This window comes from Necator americanus, chromosome II (genome assembly GCF_031761385.1).
Source record: "Necator americanus strain Aroian chromosome II, whole genome shotgun sequence".
NCBI lineage: Eukaryota > Metazoa > Nematoda > Chromadorea > Rhabditida > Ancylostomatidae > Necator > Necator americanus.
In genome coordinates this window covers 21,615,135-21,640,223 of record NC_087372.1, presented here as the reverse complement: position 1 = coordinate 21,640,223, position 25,089 = coordinate 21,615,135, and the positions used below count along the sequence as shown (strand labels likewise).

Here is a 25,089-nt window from a genome sequence, read left to right as displayed (position 1 = left end):
TGATCTGTCGGTGAACTGCAAAAGCAATGGGTCAAAAACGCATGGTTAGAACAACCCTTCTATTTCTCCAGAGAGAACGCAAATGTCGAAAGCTAATTCTAAAAAGTACAAATTTTCAACTGCAACAACTTGTAGAAAAATCTAACTTATTCTTAGTGCTGAGCTGCCCTTCGGCAACTCTTTTCAAAATTAAATGCGTGAATCGGGAAATGTCTAGAGGGCACGAAGGTTTTCCGGTTTATTTTCTTCACCTGATTCGGGAGCATGAATTTAGCTAACATTTTGAAAAGTGATCTTAGTCCAGCAGAAAAAATCGTTCAGCAAAGCAAATCTTTTTTCATTTTTCATTCACTTATCCAAGTTCTTACACAAGTTAGTATTATTTCTAGCCATCAGCAAAAACAACTCTCCAAATTGTTGATTTCAACTATGATTATCCGCTGAAGTCATTATATTCGCATGTACATTACTTGAGTCTGTAAAGGACAATCTCTCTCGCTGTACATAGAGCAACGAAGTTAACACTCCAGAAAGCAGGAGATGGTTTGGCGGTCCTTAAATTGAATTTACACAAAGGAATATGAATGTAAAATCAAGTTCGAATATTCCTCAAATTTAGTACTGACACCTTCAGTAAGAAGTCCACTAGGAAAAACACTGGTGAAATGTTTTATCAATTCTTCTTTTTAAAAATTTTTAATGCAATTATTTCTTCTCCAGCACACTTTCTTCCGCTCTTTTCAAAAAAAGCGCAGGAAGCTGTGTTGAGAAAGAAATAATTATATATGTTAAGCAGGTATTCACGGGAAAACTGCCCAAAACTTCTATTTATCAGTAAAACGGGCGAAGCATCTGATGAAGTCTGAAGTCCGGCAGTAGCCGGACATTCAGGATAGTATAAAGGATAAATGATTGACACAGCATTGACCAATCCCCTTAGGGATGCGCCTACGCGTTCGACTTCAATTCAGACCTCGTTTGGGGTTAATATCGCGCGTACGGCCTTACAATGACTTGTGAGTGTTAACCGATGTGCCAAGTCAGTGTTTTTATCCCCTCAAACAAGTCTGTTGCCAATTTATCGACCCCGGACGGATGAAAAGTTTGGTTTGCACTAGGTCGGGTTCAGAATTCAAATTTGATGTAGGATGGTGTATATATAAATTAAGAATAAATGCAGTTGAGAACTTTGATCTGTAAGAGTTGAAATAAAGATGACCAAAAATGAGTAGAAGAAAGCATTTATTCTGCAAATTACGACCATTTTAATTAATTATTATGTAACTGTTTAGCTGAGTTGTTCTCGCATTGTCTTCGTTTGTTGTGCAATAAACTCCAGTTATACATATGTTGCCACAAAGCGACTTCCATTTAAAGCAATGGTTCGGAACGATTTCCTTCTATTAACATAGCCTTTTTGATTTATATTAACTTATTTATCACGAAATCATGTAAATTTCTCATGTAGAATTATTCACTGATCCTATAGGGAGATAGCAACCGATGTTGACATTTACACTCATTACTCGCATTTACTCGCAATGCTCCGCCATCACGATATATACCAAATCGCTGTGCCCATAGGGGGCTTCATCCCAACTACGAGAGAGAGACATCGACCAACTTAGTACTCTGGCTCCATCAGTCCTCATAAGCGCCTTGATCAAATAAATCGTTAGTATATCTGTCATCTATTTGTAAGTTGCAATAAATCTATTATTCTTCTATCCACGTAGCAGTTGCAGAGCAATTGAAGGGCGAGCAAAATTAATCCGCTCAACCTCCCACAACTTGGTGCACCAGCTTCAATTCTCAATGATCCAGGTCGATTTGCCGGGATTTTTTTCGTATACATTTTCGTATTTCACATGTGTGTTTTCAAGAGAACATTTCTCGATTGTTCCTGAATCGTGAGTACTTAGACTTACCTATATTTCATGAAGAGACGTACCTATGCAACCGACTTAGCACATTCTTTAACGCTAAGACAATGGAATATCCGTACTTACCTAAATCGCAGACAAAGAAACGATCCTCGAATCGGGCAAGAAGAGACTAGTGCAGATAGACATTTTAGTAGATTCAGGAACAGAAATATGCTTTATTGAAAATGCTCTGGCCGAGTGCTTCACCTACCAGTCATTGAAGAAAGGCAAATTCAGCTACACCTTTTCGGGTCAAAAAAATACATTCAAATAGCGTCGCTTCTTCAAAATCCATATCTTGTTTAGTGATGGCAAGCAGCACGTGCTGAAATTGCTCAATTACGAAGTACTAACTCAAGCTTTCAGACCGCAAAAGGTGTCCAGTGACGTCGAATTCCTACGATCTCTCAAGATGTAAACTTTAAAGCGTTCGGAGAATGATCTTGTCAAGCCGTCAATACACCTGGGATGTGACCAGCTATGGAATTTCACGGGAAAAGATACCCCCCTTATCCAGCTACTATCAGGACTGCATTTGATGCCAACCGGTCTCAGATATATCATCTCCCCCAAGCAGACTGAAAGAGAAAGCAACGTTCGGCAAAGATCTCAGTTCCACCTGAAGAAATTTCGCAATGGGACAACCTTTGCTCAATTACTCCGAGATTGCTCTTAGTTGGGTTCGATACAAGCCACACAAAGAATCGAGTATATGTGTTCAATCACTCATCTGAAATATCTCGTATCATAGAATGTCTCTCCTCCAAAAAATGTGTGATGTATTTCGGGCACTCTTCGTCCGAGGACAATCCAGACTGTGGCACAAGGGGTTCAACCGAAAGCGACCTGCAGCAGCATTTCTGGTGGCGACGACCCTCCTTCTTACTTACTTACTTACTTAGTTACTTAGATGGCCCGTCTTCACTCGACGTGCGGGCCCCAGCATCTCTTCCACTCGTTTCGTTCCCTCGCCATTGTCATCCAAGATGTTCTCAAGCTTCGTGAGTGACGTTGACGAGGTCCTTGAGCCGTATCCAGCTGAGCTCTCAGCTGGTCCATCCGTGCAGCGAACACGTCACTCCATCTCGTTGGCGGTCTCCCTCGGGGGCGTTTAGCGTCCCTTGGGATCCACTCTAGCGTTCTTTTAGTCCATCTATCGTCGATTCTTCTCATGATGTGACCGGCCCATCTATGTTTTGCTTTCGATACATATTCCGCTGGGTCGCGAAGACGGGACATTCCTCTTAAGTCGGAGCTACGAAGACCGGCAAGGTGTTGTGTGCGCCGGTTAAACTTCAGGAGACATCTCTCAAGGGCTCTGTGGGTAATAAGTAGCTTCCTAGACGTGGCCGCGGTGTCTGCCCACGTCTCCGCTGCGTAACAGAGCGCTGGAAGGACTGTCGAGTCGAACAGATGGGCACGAAGATCATGGTCCGTCAGTTGGTCCGTAGCTTCCCTGACGGCTGCGAATGCTGCCCATGCTGCTCTCATTCTTCTATTCAGTTCTTCCTTCAAGTCGTTTTCCATGTTCATAGAACGTCCGAGGTATACGTATGACGGAGTTTCCACGATTTGGGAGCCTTCAAGTTGTACTCCTCCGTCCTCGCAGTGCGCGTTCTTCATGAACTGTGTCTTCTTTCTGTTTATTCGTAGTCCTATTCTCTTCCCTGCTTCGTTCAATTCGTTGAGCATCGTTTCTGCTTCATTGGTGCTGCTCGAAAAGAGAACGATGTCGTCCGCGAAACGAAGGTTCGAAAGAAATCTTCCATCAACACGTATGCCCCTTTCTTCCCAGGATAGTGATTTCATTATCCATTGCAATGCAGCCGTGAACAGCTTCGGCGATATAGTATCGCCTTGTCGTACCCCCTTTCCAATGGGTATGGTGAGAGGGCGGTGGAAAAGCTGTATCCTAGTCGTGCATCGTTCATAGCAATTGGCTAATGTCCTCACATACGACGCGTCCACACCTTGATCGACCAGCGCTGACAGTATTGCATTCGTTTCTACGCTGTCAAAGGCTTTCTCATAGTCGACGAAGGTTAGAACAAGGGGCAGGCGGTATTCCCGGCAAACCTCTATGACCCTCGACACGGTCTGGATGTGGTCCAAGCAGCTGAACCCTTGGCGGAATCCAGCTTGTTCTTGAGGCTGGGCTTCATCCAGCGTCCTAGATATGCGTGTGAGGATGATCTTGGTGAATACTTTGTATAACACGCTCAGCAAGCATATCGGACGGTAGTTCCGAAGGTCCTCTCGGTCACCTTTCTTATGGATAAGAACGGTTCGCGAGGTCTTCCACTGGTCTGGGATCCTTTCTTTCTGAAGATAGGATGTCATGTGCGCTGCTAAGATTACATGAAGCGGATGGCCACCAGCCCGAAGAAAGTCTGCTGATATAAAATCAGGTCCGGGGGCTGTGCCAGGTTTCATGCTCTTGATAGCGACTCGTACTTCCGAAGGGAGAATCCGTGGTGGAGCATCGCCAGTGGGGATGATTGGGCTTGACACAGGAGTTGATGAACGGAAAAGGTTCGAGTAGAACCTCTCCGTAATGATTTCCATCTCACGACGAGAAGACGTGCGAGTCCCGTCTTCGCTCAGCAAGGTTGCTAGCGGAATATTATATTCGCGGAGGTCCCTGCGGCACTTCTTTAGACTCGTTCTTCTTTGTGCTGCTTCTAGAATCTTCTTCTGCCTGTACTTCGAAAGATCCTCCTGCAACGCTTTTCTGCAGCTAGTGTTTGCTACTAACCGCTCAATGTGCGATGCATTCGGATCAAGCCTCAAAGCCCTTCTTCTTCCTAACAATTCCTTGGTGGTCTTCGAAATTCGATCCAAGTTTGTCGTGCGCGACTTCGAGGCACGTTCAGCACAGGCTCGTAATCCTCTGAGCAGCATCTCGTAGTCCACGTTTGGGTCCTCCTCGATGTGCCAGTCACCTTGGGACAGGGAGTCCTCGAGTACGCAATCGTCGTAGACGACTTCTTTTCTCCTTCGTTGCCGATAGCAGATGTTCTTTTCCATCGTGTGGCTAAGTCGTATTTTCGCACGAAGGAGACGGTGATCAGAACCACTACAAAAGGATGGTACTACTGAGACGTCAAGTAGACACCACCTCCGGTTGGTGAGTATGTGGTCGATCTCCGCACGAGTCGCGCCATTGGGCGATTCCCATGTCCACCGACGATGATCTTTTTTCATGAAAAGAGAGTTCCCATGAAAGAGGCGAGCGGCGGACAACAGCCCGGCGAGACGATTGCCATTTTCATTCCGGTCCCCTAGTCCAAATCTTCCAATCCTGTATTCCTCTTCTGTGGCCTTTCCTAGTTTTGCGTTGAAGTCTCCGACAACGAATTTGTAAAAGGACTTCTCGTTGTGGACTACTTCCTCCAGCTCCTCGTAAAACGCGTCCAATTCGGAATCATCAGCTGCTGATGTTGGTGAATAGCAGTTGATGATACTGATGGATTTTTGGCGCAGAGGGCGGAGGCGAAGAATGGCCAGTCGAGGTGACAGGATCTCGTGAGAATCGACAAGATGGACGACAGATGGGTACACAACAAAACCAACACCGCCTACATTTCGCGACGGAACCTTCTCTCCACGAATGACGAGTGTACCGTCATTCATCTGTCGTACGTCGCTCCTTCTGCACTTGGTCTCCTGCAGAGCAATCACGTGAAATTTGATACGCTCTGCAGCTCCGAGAAGGGCATGCAGGTCGGCGTCTGTGGAAACTGTTCTCGCGTTGTAAGTACACAGTCTGAGACAGTCTCCATGGCGAGTCGTGCGTGTGTCGCCTTGGTCCAGAATCAATGACGTCCTGAGCAACCTGAGATTTGATCGCCTCTCACCGGTCGCCATACCGTCCGACGTCTGAGACGGCAGGGCCCAGTGTGCAGGGTACTGAGGCAGTGAATATGCTGGAGTGGCAAAGAGACTTTTCCCCAAACTAAGCAGCCATGCCACGGCGAGCTTAGCTTTCACCACAGGTCGTCGCCCAACCTATATGGATCAGGGAACCACCTTGCGACATTTCGCCAAGACGGTGGTGAATCTTAGCAGTGGTTTACTCTTAGCTAGGCTTCCGATTCCGAGAAGTCGGAATGTCGGATGTGTCGAACTCCTTCTCAGCTTGGGAGACCCTGCCGGAGGACGAACCTCCGCTGTGCACCACACCCGCCGCCTTGTACCGATTACAGTGGAGGAAACAAATCGACGATGTACAAGCAGAATTGAGCTCTCGCCATTAACATCAGTGAGATCAGCTCTTATATCCTATCTTTTGAGCTCTGCAGAGATTAACAATGCAGGAGAGATTCCTATACAAAATCACCAAGAAATCTACGTGAAAGCTCAAGTTCTGAAGTCCTTAGACCTCAATGTTCATAACGATACAGAAGGGATACTGAGATGCTGCGGCCGTCTCGACAATGTGGAGATACCTGAAGAGGCAAAGTATCCTATATTCATTTTGCAAAAGACAACTTTTGCAGTAATCACCATCCAGGATTTCCACCAGAAGCGTCATCCAGGGATAAGCCATACAGTGGCACTGGTTCATCAGCACATCTGCATACCACAGCTTCTCTCTAGTGACGCGAATTCTTCGTCAATGCTTCCTTTGCCAAAAATTCAACAACATCCCATATCAATATCCAATATCCCTTAAAAGTATTCTATGCAGAAGGATCTCCCGAAGACCAGAATCGTACGATCTCTCCGTTTGAACATGTCGGTTCGCACTACTTCGGACCATTAACAGTTAAACTGTCATCAGGAGATCACGAGAAATACTATGCATCATCACATGCATGTTACTTGACTCATCCTACCTGGAAAATTAGTAACGAGTGACAGTGCGCCTGGTTTCTCGTCAGCAGAAGCTATCCTCAAAGATCTTCACCAGGCAGCTGAAAAGGATGCAGCTACAGCTGAAGAGTTGAGCAAAAGAGAAGAGGAATGGAAGCGAATCACGCCATACATTACCTGGCAAGGAGGACTTTACAAGACGCTGATCAGACCCGTCAAACACTCTGTTGTGGATGCCGACACAGACGAAGGAGAGGAGATGTCGAAGTGATTTCGGCATCACTATGCGGGATGCAGTGAGCAGACATCCTTTGACTGTCGTCATGGTATTTCTGTGGTTGTAGTAGTGCCACAGAGGAGAATGGCAGTTGACTTCGGGCCAGTTTCCGGACTTCGTATAGTTGATCACAAGCTGGATAAGACGGTCGGCTTGCGTAGCAGTCCGAATGGATTCGGCGGATACTGGAAGATGACGGCAGTTCTCTGAGAACTCAGAAGTGACATCAGCATCAATTGAGGCGATCACGTAGTCTTCCGGTATCGATGATTGTGACGAGACGAGGCGTAAAAGAGCGTCCACTTGGCCAAAATCCTTTGTATATTGATGTATTCGATAGTGAAGCTGTAGTTGAGCAGCATCGTGGCCCATCATTGAAGACGGTTGGCACTGTAGACCGGAATTCCTTTCTTCCTTCCGAAGATTGCCAAAAGTGGTTTTTGGTCAGTGCTCAGTGTGAAATGTCGTCCATGGATGAAACGATGGAACTTCTGCGAAACGGCGAAAATAAGAGCGAGTGCTTCCTTTTCTATCTGGCTGTAGTTCTTCTGTGGTTGTGTCAGGCAACAGCTTGCGTAATTAATGATGTTCTCGCATCCATCTGCGAAGCGATGTGAAAGGGTTGCTCCCATTCTGTAATTTGAAGCATCAGCGGCAACGATGATCGGGAGACTTAGGTCAAAGTGGGTCAACAGGAGATCCGAGCTTAGGATTGCTTTAATCTTGTCGAAAGAAGACTGGCACTCCTGTATCCATGTGTAGACAACATCCATTATCGTAAGAGTATCCAAAAGAGCGCGTAGATTGTGGAGATCCTTGACGAAGTTTCCGTAGAAATTGATGAGTCCCAGAAAAGAGCGAAGTTGACTGACGTCCTTCGGAGCGGGCATCTTCTGGATAGCTTTGATCTTCTCAGGACCTGGCTTCGTCCTTGTGCGTTGATGACGAACCCAAGGTAGGTGATCGCCGTCTGCATGAAAGCACATTTGAATCCGCTTGAGTACGGCCTCTAGTCGGGCATTGTGTTCGCCGATGGTTCTACCAATAACCAATATGTCGTCGAGATAGGCAGCAGTTCCATCTAATCCAGCGATAAGAGCATCCATACATTGTTGGAATATACCAGGAGCTGGTTTCACTCCAAATGGTAGTCGGTTGAAGCGATACAGTCCACGGTGTGTGTGGATAGTGAGCAGCTGTTTTGAGACGTCGCCCACTTCCAATTGGAGATATGCTTCGGCTACGTCGAGCTGTGAAAAGTAGCGTCCTCCGTTGAGTTTCGTGAAAGTGTCCTCTGGGGTTGGAAGCGGATACTGGTTTTGTTCCAGTGCATCGCTCCGGTGGAGTAGTCTGCGCAGAGGCGGATCGATCCATTTTTCTTCTGAAAATGGGTGCTGCCCATTCTGAGTGATCAACGGGCTCCAGCATATGTACAGACACAAGTCCATCGATTTCTGTTGAAATCCTTGGCATAGCAGCATAGGGCACCGGGCGAGCCTTCAGAAAGAAAGACTTTGAGTCAGGCCTCAGAGCGAGTTTAGCCTTTGACTTTGTACAACATCCCAGTCCAGCAGCGAAGACTGCTGGGAACTTCTTCCTCATGTGCGTAGCGAGAAAAAAAAATCCAAGGTGCTGAGAAGAATTCTGCACAAAACTCTGGGTAAATTAATCTTATCTCTTGAGAAACTGTCAACAGTCATAATCGAGATCGAAGCATTGCTCAATACTCGAAGCTTGACCTACATCACCAAGAAGCTCGGAAACGATGCCATTCTTTGACCTACTGGTTTCTTGCAGAAGGATCTCCAAATTTCGTGCCCTTGAATGTGTAATACTGAAAACAGCCTTGACCCAGATTTTGTGGCACCACAAGAACGGGCAGCAATCCAAACGAAGTGTCAGGCAATGGATGCTTTTCAGTCTTCCTGTGCAACGGCAGAAAAGTTCTGGTAGATATGGCACAGCCAATATCTGACGTCACTTCGCGAGAAACACACCCACATAGTACTCATACAAGACGAGCTGCAACCACGGCGTCAATCTCTTCTCTCTCGAACTGGCAGGTCCGAAATCTCTCTCGAACTGGAAGGTCCGAAGAACGGAGAAACTGAAGAAGAAAATAACCAAGAAAACAGCATTAACCTACCAGAGGAGCAGGCAGTAAATACAGCAAAAGAAGAACCTCTAAGCGCTCTACCTACTTCCCGAATTCACCGGTACAACCTGCACCAGCAAAGGAGAATCAGCTACAAAGAAGATGACCTCCTAGAAGGAGAAAAGTCACCTCATCGCATGTAAATCACAAGCGTCAATACCTTGGCACTGATATCACTCTTAGTCGAAATCTTCTCGGCTGGTGATGCACATCCTACGGCAGACAAGAACTCGTCTACCTTGCTTTCAGTCCGCTGCATACAAGAAGGAGTTTTGTGCTACCATTTCGATCGCATTCGAGGCAATCACACCCTTCGATTCCTACCACAAGTGATCTTGCACATCCATCCGTGATAATTTGGCGATTGAGTAGCGGTATTTGAGGTACTGTGAGTGATGACAAAGTAAATGTGAAAATTCTCCATTTAAATGGTGCATTGGGGATTAATTGGATGGTGGTTGTGACTCTCTCCATCGATTACAATGAAAGATCTCATATACCTGATCATTGGTGAAACCACTGTGCGGAAATCTCTTACTGTTGATGATTTTGTAATTATCGTCACGAGTGAACAGTCGGTTTCTGACTCGCAAGTCAGTTGCTTTGGCCTCCATCGCAGACGTATTTCACGGATTGGCGTGTTATTCTGTGAAAGTCGAAGGCAAGCTTCGCGTTTGAAGAGATTGATATTGAACACTCCTGAAGTCGCACGTGACATGGTTGGGAAGCTTTGTCAAGGGTGAGTGGACAAATTGATTCGTTGGCAGGCGTACCCTTCTAGCATGCTGGATGATATGATGGCTGATATTGCCAGGACTTCCGCGAGTGTCCTCTTTTGTTGCCTTGATGTTATTGGGTGCTGGAACAATCGTCGCAGAAATAGTAATACGGATTGAAGGGCTGAGTACAGTAACGACGTTATTACTCGAAGTGGTCGTATTATGACAAGGGAACATATAAAAAGACGTAGCAACCAGCGACAACGAAAAAGATCAAACGCTGTGGCTATTGCTTCCTTTATCGGCCAACATTCCGAATTGAGAATTGTTTCCGAGCGAAACGTGCAATCGATGTGTTGACAAAACGGCGCGGATGGACAATTGATGTTTACGGTATTGATAGTTGATCCTTCTGCTATCTTTCATTGAATGGCAATCCTTGGCGGATTTCATAAGTTTTTCGTAAAGTCCTCCTTGCCAGGGAATATTCGGCGCGATTCGTTTCCATTCCACTTCGCTTTTGCTCAACTCTTTAGCTGTAGTTGTGTTCGTTTGAGCTGCCTAGTGAAGATCATTGAGGATAGTTTCTGCTGACGCGAAACCAGGCGCATTATAACTCGTTACTGATTTTTGAATTCCTTCACGTCCAAAGAATGGTCGAATCATCATTGAAAAGGCGTGCGTAGGTAGATCCGATGCTACATCCAAGTGGGATGAGTGGAGTAACTATGCATGTGATGATGCATTGTATTTCCCGTGATCTCCTGATGACGGTTTAACTGTTAACGGTCCGAAGTAGTCCAACCCGACATGTTCAAACGGAGAGATCGCACCATTCTGATCTTCGGGAGATCCTTCTGTATAGGATACTTTTAAGGGATATTGTCGAATTTTGTTGAAGGACACTTACTCGGAATTGGATTGGAACGGTGTTGTGAATAAAACAGATTTTCATGGTTTCTTTCACGATTCTATACTTCAAACACTGCATTCTGTTCCTCAGATGCACGCGGCTTGTATTATCTTCAGGCGCGTTTGCTCGCATCTTTGTCGAGGCGTACTGTCCCCTAACAGCTCTGGACCAATGTCCTCCTCCTGCTCACTCTTAAGCTTACCCTTTCGACCAGCTCGCCTTTTACGACCTTGATCCTACTGACTTCACAGAACATGCTGAACAAGGCAATATGCTGGTCTTCTTGTAATATAGACCAAGAAACAAAGACGGCGACTACCTTGCACAGGCATAATTTTGAGGCTTTCCGCGTGTTATCCACTGATACACTACATGTACTTTCGCATGATTTCGCACCACAGGCTAAGGTAGCCAAAAATTCGCTTAAACAGGCTCACATCGGTGCAGTTGAGTTCCAGTGGCATCAATCTGTATATCATAATAAGCAAAAAAAGAGGAAACGTCTAGGTTTCACTGTTTCTTGTTGAAGTCCTAGTTGCACGGTTCATTAGGAAGGCTATTTCGTTGTGTATCAGTGGGTCTCTCCTAGTACCTTCCGTCCAATTCAAAACTCATTCTCGCAACTTGTTTCCATGCTCTGCGTGTAATCTTAACATAAGCTTTAGCATGGATATAGTTTGATCTGTGGATCAGATACTAACCTATCAAAGTTCCCTGGTAAGACACTAAGTTGATGCGAATATAACTTCTATTTGATACCCAATCGCAAAATATTATATAAATGGAAGTTTCGCGCTTTGGCTGCCGCCTCCAGTGCCCTTGCTCCCTTCGTTAAGTAATTCTCCCAACCGAGAACGGATGAAAGCATAATTGGAACTCGTTAGAGAAAATCGAAGATTAGTGGGAGAACAGGTGATGCAGGTGCTCACCATTCTTGGACATTAAAGAACAAAAAGAACTATCTCGTTGGGAAGTCAGCACCTCCACAATCTCACAACTTTAGACACACCTTTGCAGATCAAGTTTCCCAGTGTCTTGGAGCTAGTACCCATCTCCCAATCATGGCTAAATTCTCCTTTAATGCTTTTTTGTGCAATGTCTGTGTAGATGGGTCCTTCCGAATTATCCGGACTCGGGTGGCGTAAAGAAAAGCACTTTCTTGCGCTCCTTTCCACTTGTAGCAGTTGTCCGAAGCCGACAAATCGTTTTGTTGAACGCAGCGTTATGCTTCATGTTCTCAGTGGGGAGGATTTTCTCGTGATTTACATTTTTCTGTTCTTATGTGTTTAGTCCCTCTTCTTAAGGTTTCGAATTCTTATTTGCTTTCCTTCAGTCCTCCCTATTCTTCAGTTTCTCTTGCGATATTCTAGATGCACGACGAATGGCGCACGCATCAGTCGTAGACGATCCGGAAAAACATTTTTTGGGAAATCTTCTCGAAGAGGACACCTCGCAGAATCCTTTACCATTAACAGCAGGTTGTTATTCCTAAATTATGCGAACTTTATTGTTTCTACACCTCGTAGGCATCACTTGTTACTGTCGGATAACTTGCTGTTTATTTCTTTCCAACCATCTCATTTCTGCGCGCTCAGGTTCTTCGCCATCTTTGGGAACTATTCCTCCTGTATCTGTTATAAGTGGCGTTGGACCTATCAGCAGTACAAACAGCCTTCTCCGCTCATACTGGCCGGAACCTCCGCCACCTTATTCCCCTCCCACTCAGGTAAAACCTTCAATTAAGTTCTTTTTTTAGTTATCTTGTAGTTCATGTAGAGTTGAATTTTCTATTGATGCTGTATGCACTTGCCTAAATTGTGGTTCAGAATCCGTTCCGAGTCCCTTGGTGCAGTAGTGAATCTAAGCCATTTTTGAGTACGACTTCATCGGACTTTTTGTTCCCTGGTGTGAGTTCTACCTCTTATTCTTTCTCAGTTGGTGTACCTATTTTTTTCTTACTACAATGCAGTTTTCCTCTTTAATTCCAGTTCATAAAAGGCAAATATCCTGTTGCAGCGGGATACAACTTTAAATTATATAAGCTGCAAAGATAAATGTTTCAGGGACAACCGACTTTCATAACTCAGCAGCAAATCCATCACCATCACCACAATCTTCACCATCACACACATACGCACAGTCTGGCACGTGATTATTCACATCTAGTACTTGACCAATAGTTTTTGACTTTTCCTTTTGATCTTTTCAACAACAATAACAATCTTTCTTCTCATCAAGTGGACTAGTTCCTTCAGGTCGAAAGTCACCATCACTATCCTATTACAACTATCACAGTACCTTCCCATAGCTACTGTCCCAACTTCTTGACAGAAGACCCACTGAACATTGGCAATGTTATACTAAATGACGAATGTCGTCGTTTCTCGTCCGATTCTTCTATGAAATATGCTACTCAAAAAATGGGAGAGGATGAACTTCCGCTACCCAGCACCACTTTGCTACCTAACAAACTGCCATTAAGGTTGGTTCACTTTTGCTAGGTAACACATTAGCTTCAGTTTTTTACTTCGTGCGCCGAGCACAGCCAGCACCTTTTCAAGTTATCGTGATGTAGCTGCAAGAAACGATCAAATTACCGGCAGTGATGGCAGTCCTCTTCCACAGGTGCACAACCTACCTTTTATAATAGTCGCTTCTGTTTTATAATTCATTATTTTATTGCGAATGGGATGGATTTTAATTTTTTGTAGGTCAAAAAGTTGCAGTCACATCCAGGTAGCGAAAACAGTTCAAACTTCCTGAAAGTTCAAGAAAATGTCGATGGTGAGAGCGCTACGATTGTAAAAACAAAAGGTACCTAACGTCAAGCCCAGGTGATGTCAAAATTAGAGGTAGTATTTTCAGGAAGTCGTAAGAGTAAGAGTGATCAACCAGTTGAGTTCCAGAAGATCACAAGGAAGAAAGTTGCTACGAAGAAAGATAAGGTTGTTTTTCTTTTATGTTCAATATGAGCCCAGTAGATGTGGAGACGATGTTTAAAGTGCTATAGTCGGATTGAAACGACCTGAAACTTGGTGCATTTCCGTGTGGATGCGCTGGAAGTGGGACTGCAGAAATGAATAACCGCTTACGCAATTGCGGCGATGTTCAGCTAATTTTGATACCACTATGTCTGCTGGACCTTATAGTACAACCTTCTTTTTTCTAAAACAAGGAAAGTTTTTGTGTCTCAATAAAAGGAGTTGTTGATTTAAGGACAACCTTCGGGTAAAATGTAGTTGGGAGGGGTAGAAGGGGTGGGACTCAGTGGTGCCTTTATTTCTAAAACTAAATAACTAGATCAGTCGGGGCCCTAAGAGCTAATCATTAGTCTTAGAGAATATATGACATGTAAACTAAAGTTACGAAGAGTAAGAGTAAGTTGGAGCGTCGATAAATAAGGGCGCCATTGAGTGCTCGCTCTAACTACTTTTTCCCACGACCTTCTTCTGGTCGATCACTCGCTACTGTACGTATTTCTCTACTATTTTAGAAATTAAAACATTATGGAATGTGCATCCGTCGTCAGAGACTACTTTTGTCCGCTGTAATAAAAAATGTTCAGTAGCACATGTATTCACCGTTTTCTTAGGCCTCCTTGCGTGCCTTCTCTTCTCTCCATGTTGTGGGTCAAACCGCCACTGTGGACGTTCCAACGAAATATGAGGTGCATTTCCTTCTCATCTCTTGAATCTTTTTGAACAAATGACGTCTTCTAGTGAGAAAAAAGGCTATTCGTTCAAAAAGTGGTTCTTGCTTCAGAATCAATCGAATATGAAAGATATATTCAGTAAATGTTCAAGACTCCTGTAGCACATTTATGTTTTTCGATCGATTTCTCGATTAAGTTTTCGCGTAATTGATGGTAGCTACCCAACAACAAATTAAATCTTTTGCGTGAACTTAAGAATTGTTTGTGGTTTTTGCCCGAATATTCAATTTCACAAACTCCCGAAAAAAAGTTGAACGGTGACAAATCGTGAACTTCGCTGGTCACTTCTCGGCGCCAAATCGGCTGAGAAAAACTCCCTTGATATGCCAAAAATCCAGTTTGATACCTTTTTGCTGGAAGTACATGTTTTCATTGGTCGTGTTGTGCTATTGAAGCGCCAAAAATTCCGTCATCGCGTGATGAACTAGGGAGTGGAGTAACGGGAGAAAAACGTTACACAAGGTTATGTTTTTTAATAAAACAAGTACTCTGTTTCCATCATGTTCTATGTGAACAAAGCCAAAACGGACAGGCAAAGAACAATCAGACTCTTACAGGTGGCTTGTACGTTCCATCATTACCGGTCGTAGCAGTTATAAATGAAATTGCTGCGTACAATTTAATTTGACAGCAATTGACATGATTTAGATTCGGCGTTCTTAATGAAATATTTTATATGTTTCTGCTTGTGAGATGAATATATTCCTTTAATGGGTTCTAAAATACGCTACGCGCTATTTCTGTTTCTGCAGTAAGGTCGACTGTTGCACTTCTGTTAATTTCAGATCCTTCAGAAACTTATTTTGAAGTCGAGCAAAGGGACTTTAAGTACTGGAGATGTGTTGATGTCCAGGCGTGAACAAGGTTAACTAACCTTGTCCTTCTTTTATGCTGTACTAAATCTAAGCTATTTAGAAAACATGCGACCAACTATGATGAATGGAAGACCGCGATCTAGCTCATTGTTCCCTGGTACTCCCGTCACGTCACTTAAAGGCATCGCCCCACGAATCTGAGGTGGTGCAGATTTCAGGTGGAGTATTCGTATATGGGATGGGAGACTACGGAGAGGGGGTGATTCCGTCCATTTCTTCCTAATTGCCGTAAAAAACGGCCCGGAAGATACGGCTTCATTCGTTTTGGCGCACCATTTTGTACAAGAGGTTCGATTGGAGCGCGCCAGTCTTATGCGGCGCCGCATCTTCCTGGCCGTTTTTTACGGCAATTAGCAAGAAATGAACGGAATCACCTCCCTCTCCGTAGTCTCCCATCCCGTATTCGAATACTCCACCTGAAATCTGCAGCACCTCAGATTCGTGGGGTGATGCCTTTAATGATAGCGTTCAGAGGAATTTTCGTGGTCCTGATCTCTCCACAAGTACGTAGACCGGAGAGTAGTTTACTCGAAGTAATATGATAAAAATGCTGGATATCCTCCACAAGTCCGAGAGCTTGAGATGTAAAGAGCATATAGAGGCCTCACTCCTGACGCTTACCCCATGCGCCTTTGAATACTTGTTGGATAGATTGATTTACTGCTCTCATAAAACCAACACATGTACCATGCTAGGATCATTCGAATCTTTTGCTAACTTTCTGGCAATTTACCTAATGGCATCTGCGCATGCAAAGAGAGGTTCACCGTGATACTTGTGGACTACATCCTTACCCTGGTCCTTACCGCTGGTGGAGAGACCACCACCTTGAAAATTCCTTCAAACGATTCTTTTAATGCTTTTTAAATGATGTACCCGGTTATAAACGGTTTATTGTTCGTCTTTTTGAAGATAACAATGGGGGGACTCTTGTTGACGTCCCCGTCCGGCTCAAACGTACTGTCGATATGACCGAGAAGAAGAAGCAAATATTGAACACATCGAACAATATGACTCAATCACAGCAAAGAGGCCGCAAACGCAGTGAGCGTGGTTGGATGGATAAGACAGGTATGGTCGGTCTAAACGACCTGAAACTCGGTGCAGTTGCGTAAGCAGCTGCGTTCGAAGCGGTGCGGTGGAGTGCAGCGTCTAGGATCATGCTCTTGCTAGCACCACTAATCGCTACGGTTCGTGATGGACTCACTTCTATTCCAACCAGTAGCTGCACCGCGCCACTTCGAGCGTAGCCACTTACGCAACTACAACGAGCTTCATGTCGTTTTGATCCCACTATAAATGGCTAACCAAATTGGTGACTACACTAACGCAATCATAGTTTCTTGGCTTTTCTAACGGTGTCGAATGGTAAGTAAAATTGGTTATGTCAACACTTTAATAGTTGTTGTTGTTGTGATGTTGTTCAATAGAACAGTATGCAAGTTTGCTTTTTTCATAGGTACGATAGGGAGGAGCTAGACCTTCAGGTAAAGGGGTGTAGCTCATGAGGTGCAGTGCAAGTGCAAGAGCAATTTTTTTTCTTTGAGAAGTTTTAGTCATCGTCATCGTTTTCCTTTTTGGATGGATTGAACTTGGATTTAAATGGATTCTCAATCTGGTTGTTGATGTGTGTCTTCAAATTTACGCTGTCACGTTCTTCAGGTTCCTTTTATTCCACTTCTTTATACTTGCAAGCAACAATTTAACATTATTTTTTTGGTAAGTTGCAGCATAATATATCTTTGGGGATCTGTACACTCTCATATTAGACGGTTCTTCATCATGACATCTAGTGCAGCTCTGTATGTTCTGCTTTTTTGAAGGTTATGGTTATGATAAGAGTGCTGTTTATTTGTCATATTAAAAGTGTTGTCTAGTTATTCCATCGCCTCGATTCGCCAAATAGACCTGCGACGCCTTCTACGCTTCCGTGAGCCTGAACCGCTGGTTTGGGGGTTAGAAGAGAATATTGTTCTGCCGACAACTGGTAAGAACTAGGATATGGAATTTCTGTCTACGGATTGTCACCCCACAGATTCGTGGAATATTCAAGGTGAAGAAGCATTGGAGCGATTTCTTTACTCTCCAAAGTGTCAAGACGCTTATGGGGTTCTTGGGCTTCAGGCATCGTGTACTGAAGAAGATGTTCGCCGTCATTACAAGAAACTCAGTACGCTATTGAATCCCGAAAGAGTGTGTCGCCCTCTTTAAAACTTGATCTTCTTCTGTCCTGTTTATTTCGTTTTCGCATTGTTACTGATGAACCTTTTCGTAGAACCCATTGGAAGGAGCTGAAGAGGCATACGAAATGGTCACAAAAGCGTACCAAGTTCTATCGACACCAGAGTCCCGTAAAGCGTACAACTTCTATCGCATTCGTCCATGCAAAAGCGATCTTGTCAGACTTAATTTTCTAGAAATATGTAGTGTAGAAATTTAGTTTTATTCTGTTATAGCACCATGAAATTGGAGAAATGTGGGACCGTGTTCGTGAAAGAATTAAGGACTCTCGTAGTTCTATGTACTGCGACTGTGGTCATAGGCATGCTAGAATTGCTCTCGACATCCCCCAGTGTGAAGCTCGGTATTGCCGTCGTTGCAAAACTCGTCATCCTGCTAGAGCCGTGAGTTGACATTTTATCATTTATTAGATTGATTGTAGAATTTCCATTTTTTTGAATGACCATCTATTACAAACATTTCAAAGACTAACAGATCTGGTCATCAGAGATATACGCCTTCCATATTCACCACTCCACGACGTTCAGACAACTTTTCAAAATTCCATCCTCCCAGGGCTATTGCTAGGACTTGAAGAAATCGCTGAGTACCTTCCTCACTTCATTCCCAGTTTTGAACCTTTTTTAAAACCCAAACTCGCTGTCCAGCCCAACGTAGGTGAAGTTTACAGATAAAGTCTTCTAGCTGTCCGCTTTCGATGAGTATCTTCAGCCTTTGCAGTCAAGGTAGATGTGTACATTATTATTTTGTTCTCTCTCAATACTCCGTCCTGGACTACCTAAAGAAGAGAGACACTTTTCTGGAGTTTGGATTGGGCTTTGGGCTCGGTTCGGGTGCCTCATTCTGATCCACCCACGATGGTGTGATCGAAGCGATGCTTATGTGCCGTATTAGCATATAAGCTCCAAACTGATGCATGGCAGTGATGTTAGTGAAAATAGAGTGTGTCCACTCCACGCTCCCTCTTATACTATCACTCTTGTGAGTGTATGCGGGAAATGAGCGGGGTTATCACAAACATTTGAAGAGTTTTATGCGACAACTCAAAAGTACGCCTGAGTCAGTGTTGGTAGAACTAGCCATCTTGTTATTTGAAATTAATAACTGATTTCTAAATGTGTTCACTGCACAGAAGACACATAAGAGCACTTGGAAAACGGCCGCCAATTCATTTGTAGGCTATTATTCGGCACCGTGTGAAGAGGTTCTTGTACATTTTCGAGCATGCCTCCGATTATACTTTGGCAGGCAATTAGCGACAGAACGTATATCAAGAAGGTTTATTGCCGGCACCGCCCAGGTAACTGGATCTCCTCACTCGCCCATCACTGATCATACACGGTATCACAAGCACTTTGAGAGAGATCCTGATGTTTATCAATAATAAAGGTATAAAGTATGCGACGACCCAGTTTACGAGTTAAGAGATGAAGATGAAGTTTATTATTATTCTATAGGTTATACATGTCTTTGCATGTCCTCACGTCATTTTCACCAACGATGTTGGAGGTTTTGAAATGAGTGGATAAACATGCGATGGAAAAAAAAATGGGAAACTGATAATATGGGTTGTAAAACTGCTTCAGAGAGATACCTTGTTTCCCTGATCCCTTCATTGAAATAGATTTCGAAACATTCTGGAGATGTTATCCATAAATTCGCTCTTCCTATTTTAGTGGATCGCCACATGTTTCACCGTGTAGAATATAGGGCGTTGCTAGAAACAACAAAAGGTATATCATGGCAAACAACTTTATCATGCATAAAAATGGTCATTCCCAAAAAAAAGTAAAGAAAAAAGGACCATGTGACCCATGAGTAGTTGGTCACGCTTGCTTCTGACTGAAAAATGGTTTTGGTCCTACACGCTGTTCACGTGAAGTTCGTGCAATCACCAATGAGTTAGGTATAGTGCTGTTCAAATGTCATGTGCAGGCTTATGTTATACCCGTATGCTGTACATGACTTGTAATTATCGTGGATTGTTCGTGCTCTTTAGATTAGATTCAGTAATTTGTGCCATCGTCATTTGTAATGCTTCATTTGATTAAGTAATTTCGATAAACCCCGCTATGTGTTTTCCTTTTTTATTTTTTTTTCTCCTTTTTTATTACTATATTCAAGTTCACTGCGTCCCTATAACCGGAGGAACATCTAGGACTGGGCGTTGTTTAAGTATGCGTTAAAAGAGAGTAGAATGAAGTGTGTGCTTGAGGCATATCGTGTCTTGTCGAGCATGTCCACTGAATTTTCCATCAGACGATAATATCAGCCCGCCGATGAGATCAAGTGAGTGAGCCCACTGAATATGTAATGTTTCAAAGATCCTTTGAGGAAAATCAACTGAAATTTAAATAATTTCCATCATTCCTCTCATTTTTCGATGTCCTTCTCACCTCCGACTATTCCCAGCCGGCGTTGATGCATTTACTTGAATGCGTAATTCATGAATACCTAGAATGACATATGGGTTGAAACTCGCTTGTGTGGTTTTCTGTGGGTGTATTTCACGTGTTGTGACGGCGTTATCTACGACATCACTGACTGGGCAACCTGCGAGGTATGTTGCTTCGAGCACCGCTTCATTTTGAAACTCCAGAAGGTAGAGTTACAGGCAAACTATCTCAAACATGTACGGCCGAACTCTCACGCCGTGCAGTACCGCTTGGTTTCACCATCTAGAAGACCTACCTGTGATGACCCATCTTCCCATTACCATCACAACGACAAAGTGCGCGAACTTGCTGACGTCGCTAATGAAATCCGCCCGGATTGGGGTATATATTATTTCTTTTTCTGCTGGATGCATAAAAATACAATTCTTTTATTCTTTTCTTAGTTCTCCTGTTATTTGCAAGATTGGTAGGACCTTGTTATACTCAAACAAAACAATTTTGATGGAGAGTCCGTAATGATGAGTAAAGAGCGTGCAATGTTCTTAGTAGAGAGGATATCCACTGCTGTGACTTTTCAATAGGGAGGAGCCTGAAAGTCAATAATCAGCTGGCCCATTGGAATGAAGAATGATCCGACGACTTATATAAAATTTTGGGAATTACCATTTATAGGTGTACAAAGGCGATATAACTCCTCAGTTAATCAAAATTCGCGAACAAAATCCTCGTCAAACTTTTCTACACATAGTGTAGCAAAACTATGAATACCTGAAATTCTATTCATAGTTTACTTTGTTTTCTGAATATGAATAAGCTATCTGATGGGGTCGATATTATTTCTTTCGTTTGTTAGTGCAGTTGCCGTATAACGTAGAAAAAACTTTATCTTTCGGATTCTCTCTATACAAAAATCTCTCTAATGATTTTAATTACATTGGTAGTTAGTATCCCAGTTCCGTCTGGTTCAAGTCAAGCTTAAGTTACTGTGCAACTTTACTTCGTTGTCCCAGAAGTCTCATTTGTTTAGGTCACTTGGCAACTAAATGTTAGTGCTGCATTGATCTTGTAGACTTGCTGCATCTTTAAAAGTTGCTGTACCAATTACTGTACTTGCTGTGTTTTAACTTGTTTTGAATTGATGTTGCAGAACAAGCTTGGTTTAAAATTTCAAATTCGATGTTGATTTGCCTGATAAAAAACCACTCTAGGCGAAATTTGAATTATTTTCTGCCGTAGTTTTTTGAGGATGCCTCGGGTCGTTGATGATCGACATCGACAAATGAATAAAAAAAAACTTTGTTCTCAATGACTAAAATTTGATTTTGATGAAGAAATAGGTAGAGGTAGGTAGAGGGAACGTTAGAGATGGTTTTGTGGACTCTAAGACTGCCTATATAACTTTTGTACAAAATAACGTATCTTTGTAACTACTTAATCCTTTTTTGCAACACTACTGTTTTCTGGTCCTCTTTCTTCGCATAAGCTTAAAATCTTTCGTTGTCCACTCCAATTACTTTGAAAGTTTTGAATTGGCCTTTTTCGTCGTCAGTAAGACCTCGGTTTCGCTCCATTTTTTACTTTTATTGTAGGGCGGTAAAATTAAGGAATAGTTCAGGAAGGGACATAAAAGCGAGGAAATTTGAAGATCCGTCATTGATTAAGGTATGGAATTTCAGTTGAGCTTATCTTCTTGTTATGCTTGGAAAAGATTTTTAAACTTTTGCTGTAAAATTGATGGTGGGGACAAACAGAAGTGGTAATCCTTTGTTTTTCTGAGGTGCTGAATTTGCTACTACAAGAACTGTCACCATTTGTGTAACAAAATCTTGCGCAATTGAGTTTCTAGAAATTTTCTTGGGAAGAAAATGTGTAGAAATGAGTAAGTCGGTAAAGACGATATTATTGCTGAAAAGTGAGAACAACACTCGAAATCAGCTTATTTTAAAGCTTCGATTGGTTTCTTTTTTTATATTGCGTGCAACAAAAAGAAAAGTGTTTATTGCAAATAAAATCAGTGTGATCGAGAACGAATTAATACCATGAGAAAATCTGCATGTAATTTGTGCCTTTTTCCGAAATTTCTGTAGACAAACTTTGTTCTAGATCGGCCCAACTGAGAACCTGCTAGAAACGAACAGCTGCACTAAAGAAAAGGAACGACTTCCTATCTTTAGCAAAATCCCCTTAAACAAAGCAGTAATTTGTCTTACCGTCTGATGCGACACCTCAAACCTCATTAAACCAATGTGGTCGATAAGATCGTCTCTGCGAGTACATGGAGACAGAAATATCGAGTTAGCATAGTGGAAATAGATCAATGAGCTGCAGAAAACAGAACCATCTATCTGGTACAATTAAGCTGAGGCAGGAAAAACGGAAGTAATGGCTGTTAGTGTTTTCCTTTACGACTCTCATGCAGAAACTGAGTCCACTCAAATGAGTACACTCTACACCTCCACTTAAATAGGTGTGTGTTCTTGAAGGGAGGGTGGGAGTCTCCCGGCAAGCACCGAGCACGCCAGTCTTTGTCCTCTCACAGCAAATCGAAACGAGGTGAAAGGAGTTACATGTGAAAGTGCACAAAATACACTCCTATTTTCTTATTTGCGAGAAGCAGTGTATGCATGTCTTTTTGGAGTGGACTTCATCACTCAAGAAAATGTATGAAGTAAATGATTTCAAAATATGTTGAGTTTTTAGCATATCTGAGTCGTCGACTCAGTCGAGTTTTTAAAGGTACCGAAATCCTCATACTGACGGATTTCGAAAACTCACTAGATTTGCAGAGTGACAATATTCATCGTTGTTTTCGCATTTCATTTGATAAATTGAGCACTGACCGTAAGAACTTTCTACATATGTGCCCTTAGTTAAGGACGTCCAGGACATGCCCAAATTTCATATCTCCCTCTTGAGCCGCGGGATGAAGATCGCTCCCGTCGTGCAGCTAACCGTCGCCAAAAGAAGTGGCGTTAATTCTTCGAAAACGCCAACTTCAAGGAGGTATCTGTTGTCTTTGAAAATGAAATTTAGGTAGATAAGTGTTTGCCTACTTATAGATTTGGCTTTACTTTCTACTTATACAATGAGATTGGTGCTTTAGTTCTCCGATGGTTGTACTTGAGGGTTTTTGTGTATTCCATTTTGTTTTTCATATTGGTTGGCTTTACCCTAGTGGTTCCTCATGCCTGTTTCCGTTTGTTGCTGTTTTCGTTCTTCCTTTACATTTAACAGGTTTGGTTCCTTTTGCAGCTTCGTCCTCTTCTTCATTTTCTCTAGGGGTTTTTTTTCACGTGCTTTGTGTGCGTTTACCTTTGGACAATTTAATTAGCTCAATCAACATCACTTCTTTTTATAGGTACTGCCTTAGGCCGTCGCTCTATTAAATTTGTATTATTGTTTATCTAGGGATAAGTCGATGGCACTTCTCAGAAGAGTGTCGAGTAGTGGCTGTCACTAGATGTGGAAGATGTGAACCGCTTAAAGTCCGGTTTCCTCAGCATAATCTTCAAGTATTAATGAGTTATCGAATTGCATTGTATTCTGCATTTCTAACTAGCTATTCTTGGAACGTTTTGCTTCAATGAATTGTGAAACAATCATTTCTACTGTTCAGGCTTGTAAGCGATTGTTTCGCAAAACGAAGGATTTTCATTACTTCAGTAGGATTGCTGTCGTATCCTAATAGGCTCAATATTTAGCGTGAACAAGTGAAGCACTCGAAAATTATTTAGTGTCCCTTGAAGTTGTATTGAACTTTTCTGACATTTCTTGTGGAAGGTTGTCTTGTTTTCATAAATATAGTGTGGCAGCTCAGTTCTTATTTGAAGGGGTCGTGAAAGCGACGATGTAGGGATCTTTTCACGAGGGGTATGAGTGTGGTTTGTCTTATTTCGGGATCGAACGCGGGTAATTTCTGTCGTCGACGAAATACGCATTTTCATGGTTTGTGTAACTCATTGCCAACAGGCTTCAACTTACGACGACGGAGAAAGCGCTGAGGACGCTTCACATTTTGTGATTGATGCGACAGCGCAAAATTTGGATTCGACGTAGACTGCCTAAAAAGTAGTTTACAGTTCACGTGATCCGACTTAGAACCTTATCTTTAGCAGAATGTGTAATGACAACGTTCACGACATTTCTTGTTTACTCATCATTCTGTGCTAATTGTTGTGGAAAAGAGAGAAACTCGTACTTTGAGTGCATTCAAATTGTGGCGGCATTGGAGGAATATAGGTGTAAAATCAAGTATTAACCTTCACCAAATATAGTACTAACTCCTTTAGGAAAAAAAAATAAGAGATCTTTCATCTGATGATGATGATTAAAACTTCATAGAAAATCGAAGAAAGCAGAGTGTGAGAAGATACATTTAAATTTACAGAAAGTACCACTACTTTTAAATTTTATCTATTAGTGAGGGTGAGCGAAGCCAGCATCAAAAGAAGTCTGAAGGGTTTACCAGGACGTTAAGACTGGTAAGTCAAATAAGCAGCAGAAGTTGGCTTAGCAACAGAACCGAGCAAAGTAATAGGTCAAAACGCGGCTCAAGCCCCGGTTAGAAAAATATTTTTACTTCTCTGAAGAGGATGTAAATATCGAGAGCTAATGCAAAAAAGAAAATCTCCGTTATCACAACTTGTAAAATACTTGATATTCTCAAGTTCTAAAATCGTTAATCAATACAAACACTTCTGGAGAAGGAGGTAAAGCATTGCGGCAGTAACAATCGTTCCTGAGTTTCCTCTACTTCAAATTTTGGGTAAAGTGTAGTTGGAGGGGTGGTAGCACTTAACGGTGCCCTTATTTGTCGATGTAAATAACTGAATCAATCGGGGCCCTAAGACATAAGCATTAGTTTTAAAGGATCCATAACATGTAAGCTAAAGTTACGAAGAGAAAAAGGTAAGTTGGAGCGTCGAGAAATAGAGGCGCCGGTGCCCCCGCCCATCCCAACTACATTTCCCCCAAATTTTTACTAATCTTAATCCATGTAGCTTGTGTTGCACGCCAACCACTCGGTCCAGTGTGTTATTGATAAACCAGCCTGAACGTCCG

General features: G+C 42.9%; 6 protein-coding genes across 9 annotated transcripts; 3 read left to right on the top strand and 3 right to left on the bottom strand.

Moving 5' to 3' along the window:
• Positions 1-2,846: 2,846 nt before the first annotated feature.
• RB195_018925 (uncharacterized protein) lies at positions 2,847-5,792 on the bottom strand (the record flags this gene model as incomplete). Its single annotated transcript, XM_064186565.1, has 1 exon — positions 2,847-5,792. The coding sequence occupies one exon, from the start codon at positions 5,790-5,792 to the stop codon at positions 2,847-2,849; it is 2,946 nt and encodes a 981-aa protein (XP_064042446.1).
• A 145-nt stretch (positions 5,793-5,937) lies between these two features.
• Positions 5,938-6,600, top strand: RB195_018924 (uncharacterized protein; the record flags this gene model as incomplete). The annotated part of the gene is made up of 1 exon (XM_064186564.1): positions 5,938-6,600. The coding sequence occupies one exon, from the start codon at positions 5,938-5,940 to the stop codon at positions 6,598-6,600; it is 663 nt and encodes a 220-aa protein (XP_064042445.1).
• A 9-nt stretch (positions 6,601-6,609) lies between these two features.
• Positions 6,610-7,011, top strand: RB195_018923 (uncharacterized protein; the record flags this gene model as incomplete). Its single annotated transcript, XM_064186563.1, has 2 exons — positions 6,610-6,662; positions 6,789-7,011. The coding sequence occupies 2 exons, from the start codon at positions 6,610-6,612 to the stop codon at positions 7,009-7,011; spliced, it is 276 nt and encodes a 91-aa protein (XP_064042444.1).
• On the bottom strand, positions 6,805-9,890 carry RB195_018921 (uncharacterized protein; the record flags this gene model as incomplete). Its single annotated transcript, XM_064186560.1, has 3 exons — positions 6,805-7,362; positions 7,416-8,514; positions 9,673-9,890. 3 exons carry the CDS (start codon positions 9,888-9,890, stop codon positions 6,805-6,807), a joined length of 1,875 nt encoding a protein of 624 aa, XP_064042441.1.
• Positions 7,389-8,498, bottom strand: RB195_018922 (uncharacterized protein; the record flags this gene model as incomplete). 2 transcript variants are annotated; one of them, XM_064186561.1, is made up of 1 exon in its annotated part: positions 7,389-8,498. In XM_064186561.1, the coding sequence occupies one exon, from the start codon at positions 8,496-8,498 to the stop codon at positions 7,389-7,391; it is 1,110 nt and encodes a 369-aa protein (XP_064042442.1). The 2 variants fall into 2 exon arrangements, with proteins under 2 accessions (XP_064042442.1, XP_064042443.1); XM_064186562.1 differs by having other exon boundaries at positions 7,389-8,465.
• Positions 9,655-23,713, top strand: RB195_018920 (uncharacterized protein; the record flags this gene model as incomplete). 3 transcript variants are annotated; one of them, XM_064186559.1, is made up of 27 exons in its annotated part: positions 9,655-9,911; positions 12,155-12,282; positions 12,400-12,530; positions 12,631-12,711; positions 12,868-12,948; positions 13,060-13,286; positions 13,366-13,429; positions 13,516-13,618; positions 13,670-13,749; positions 14,397-14,471; positions 15,302-15,380; positions 15,432-15,488; positions 16,304-16,462; positions 16,948-17,053; positions 17,122-17,193; positions 17,269-17,378; positions 17,445-17,584; positions 17,667-17,789; positions 17,848-18,015; positions 20,091-20,192; positions 20,247-20,409; positions 22,904-22,994; positions 23,029-23,031; positions 23,088-23,141; positions 23,204-23,262; positions 23,437-23,513; positions 23,645-23,713. In XM_064186559.1, the coding sequence occupies 27 exons, from the start codon at positions 9,655-9,657 to the stop codon at positions 23,711-23,713; spliced, it is 2,859 nt and encodes a 952-aa protein (XP_064042438.1). The 3 variants fall into 3 exon arrangements, with proteins under 3 accessions (XP_064042438.1, XP_064042440.1, XP_064042439.1); XM_064186558.1 differs by lacking the exons at positions 20,091-20,192; positions 20,247-20,409; positions 22,904-22,994; ... (3 more) ...; positions 23,437-23,513; positions 23,645-23,713 and adding an exon at positions 18,099-18,206; XM_064186557.1 differs by lacking the exons at positions 9,655-9,911; positions 12,155-12,282; positions 12,400-12,530; ... (16 more) ...; positions 23,437-23,513; positions 23,645-23,713 and having other exon boundaries at positions 20,092-20,192; positions 22,904-23,031; positions 23,088-23,259.
• Between the last annotated feature and the right edge of the window lie 1,376 nt (positions 23,714-25,089).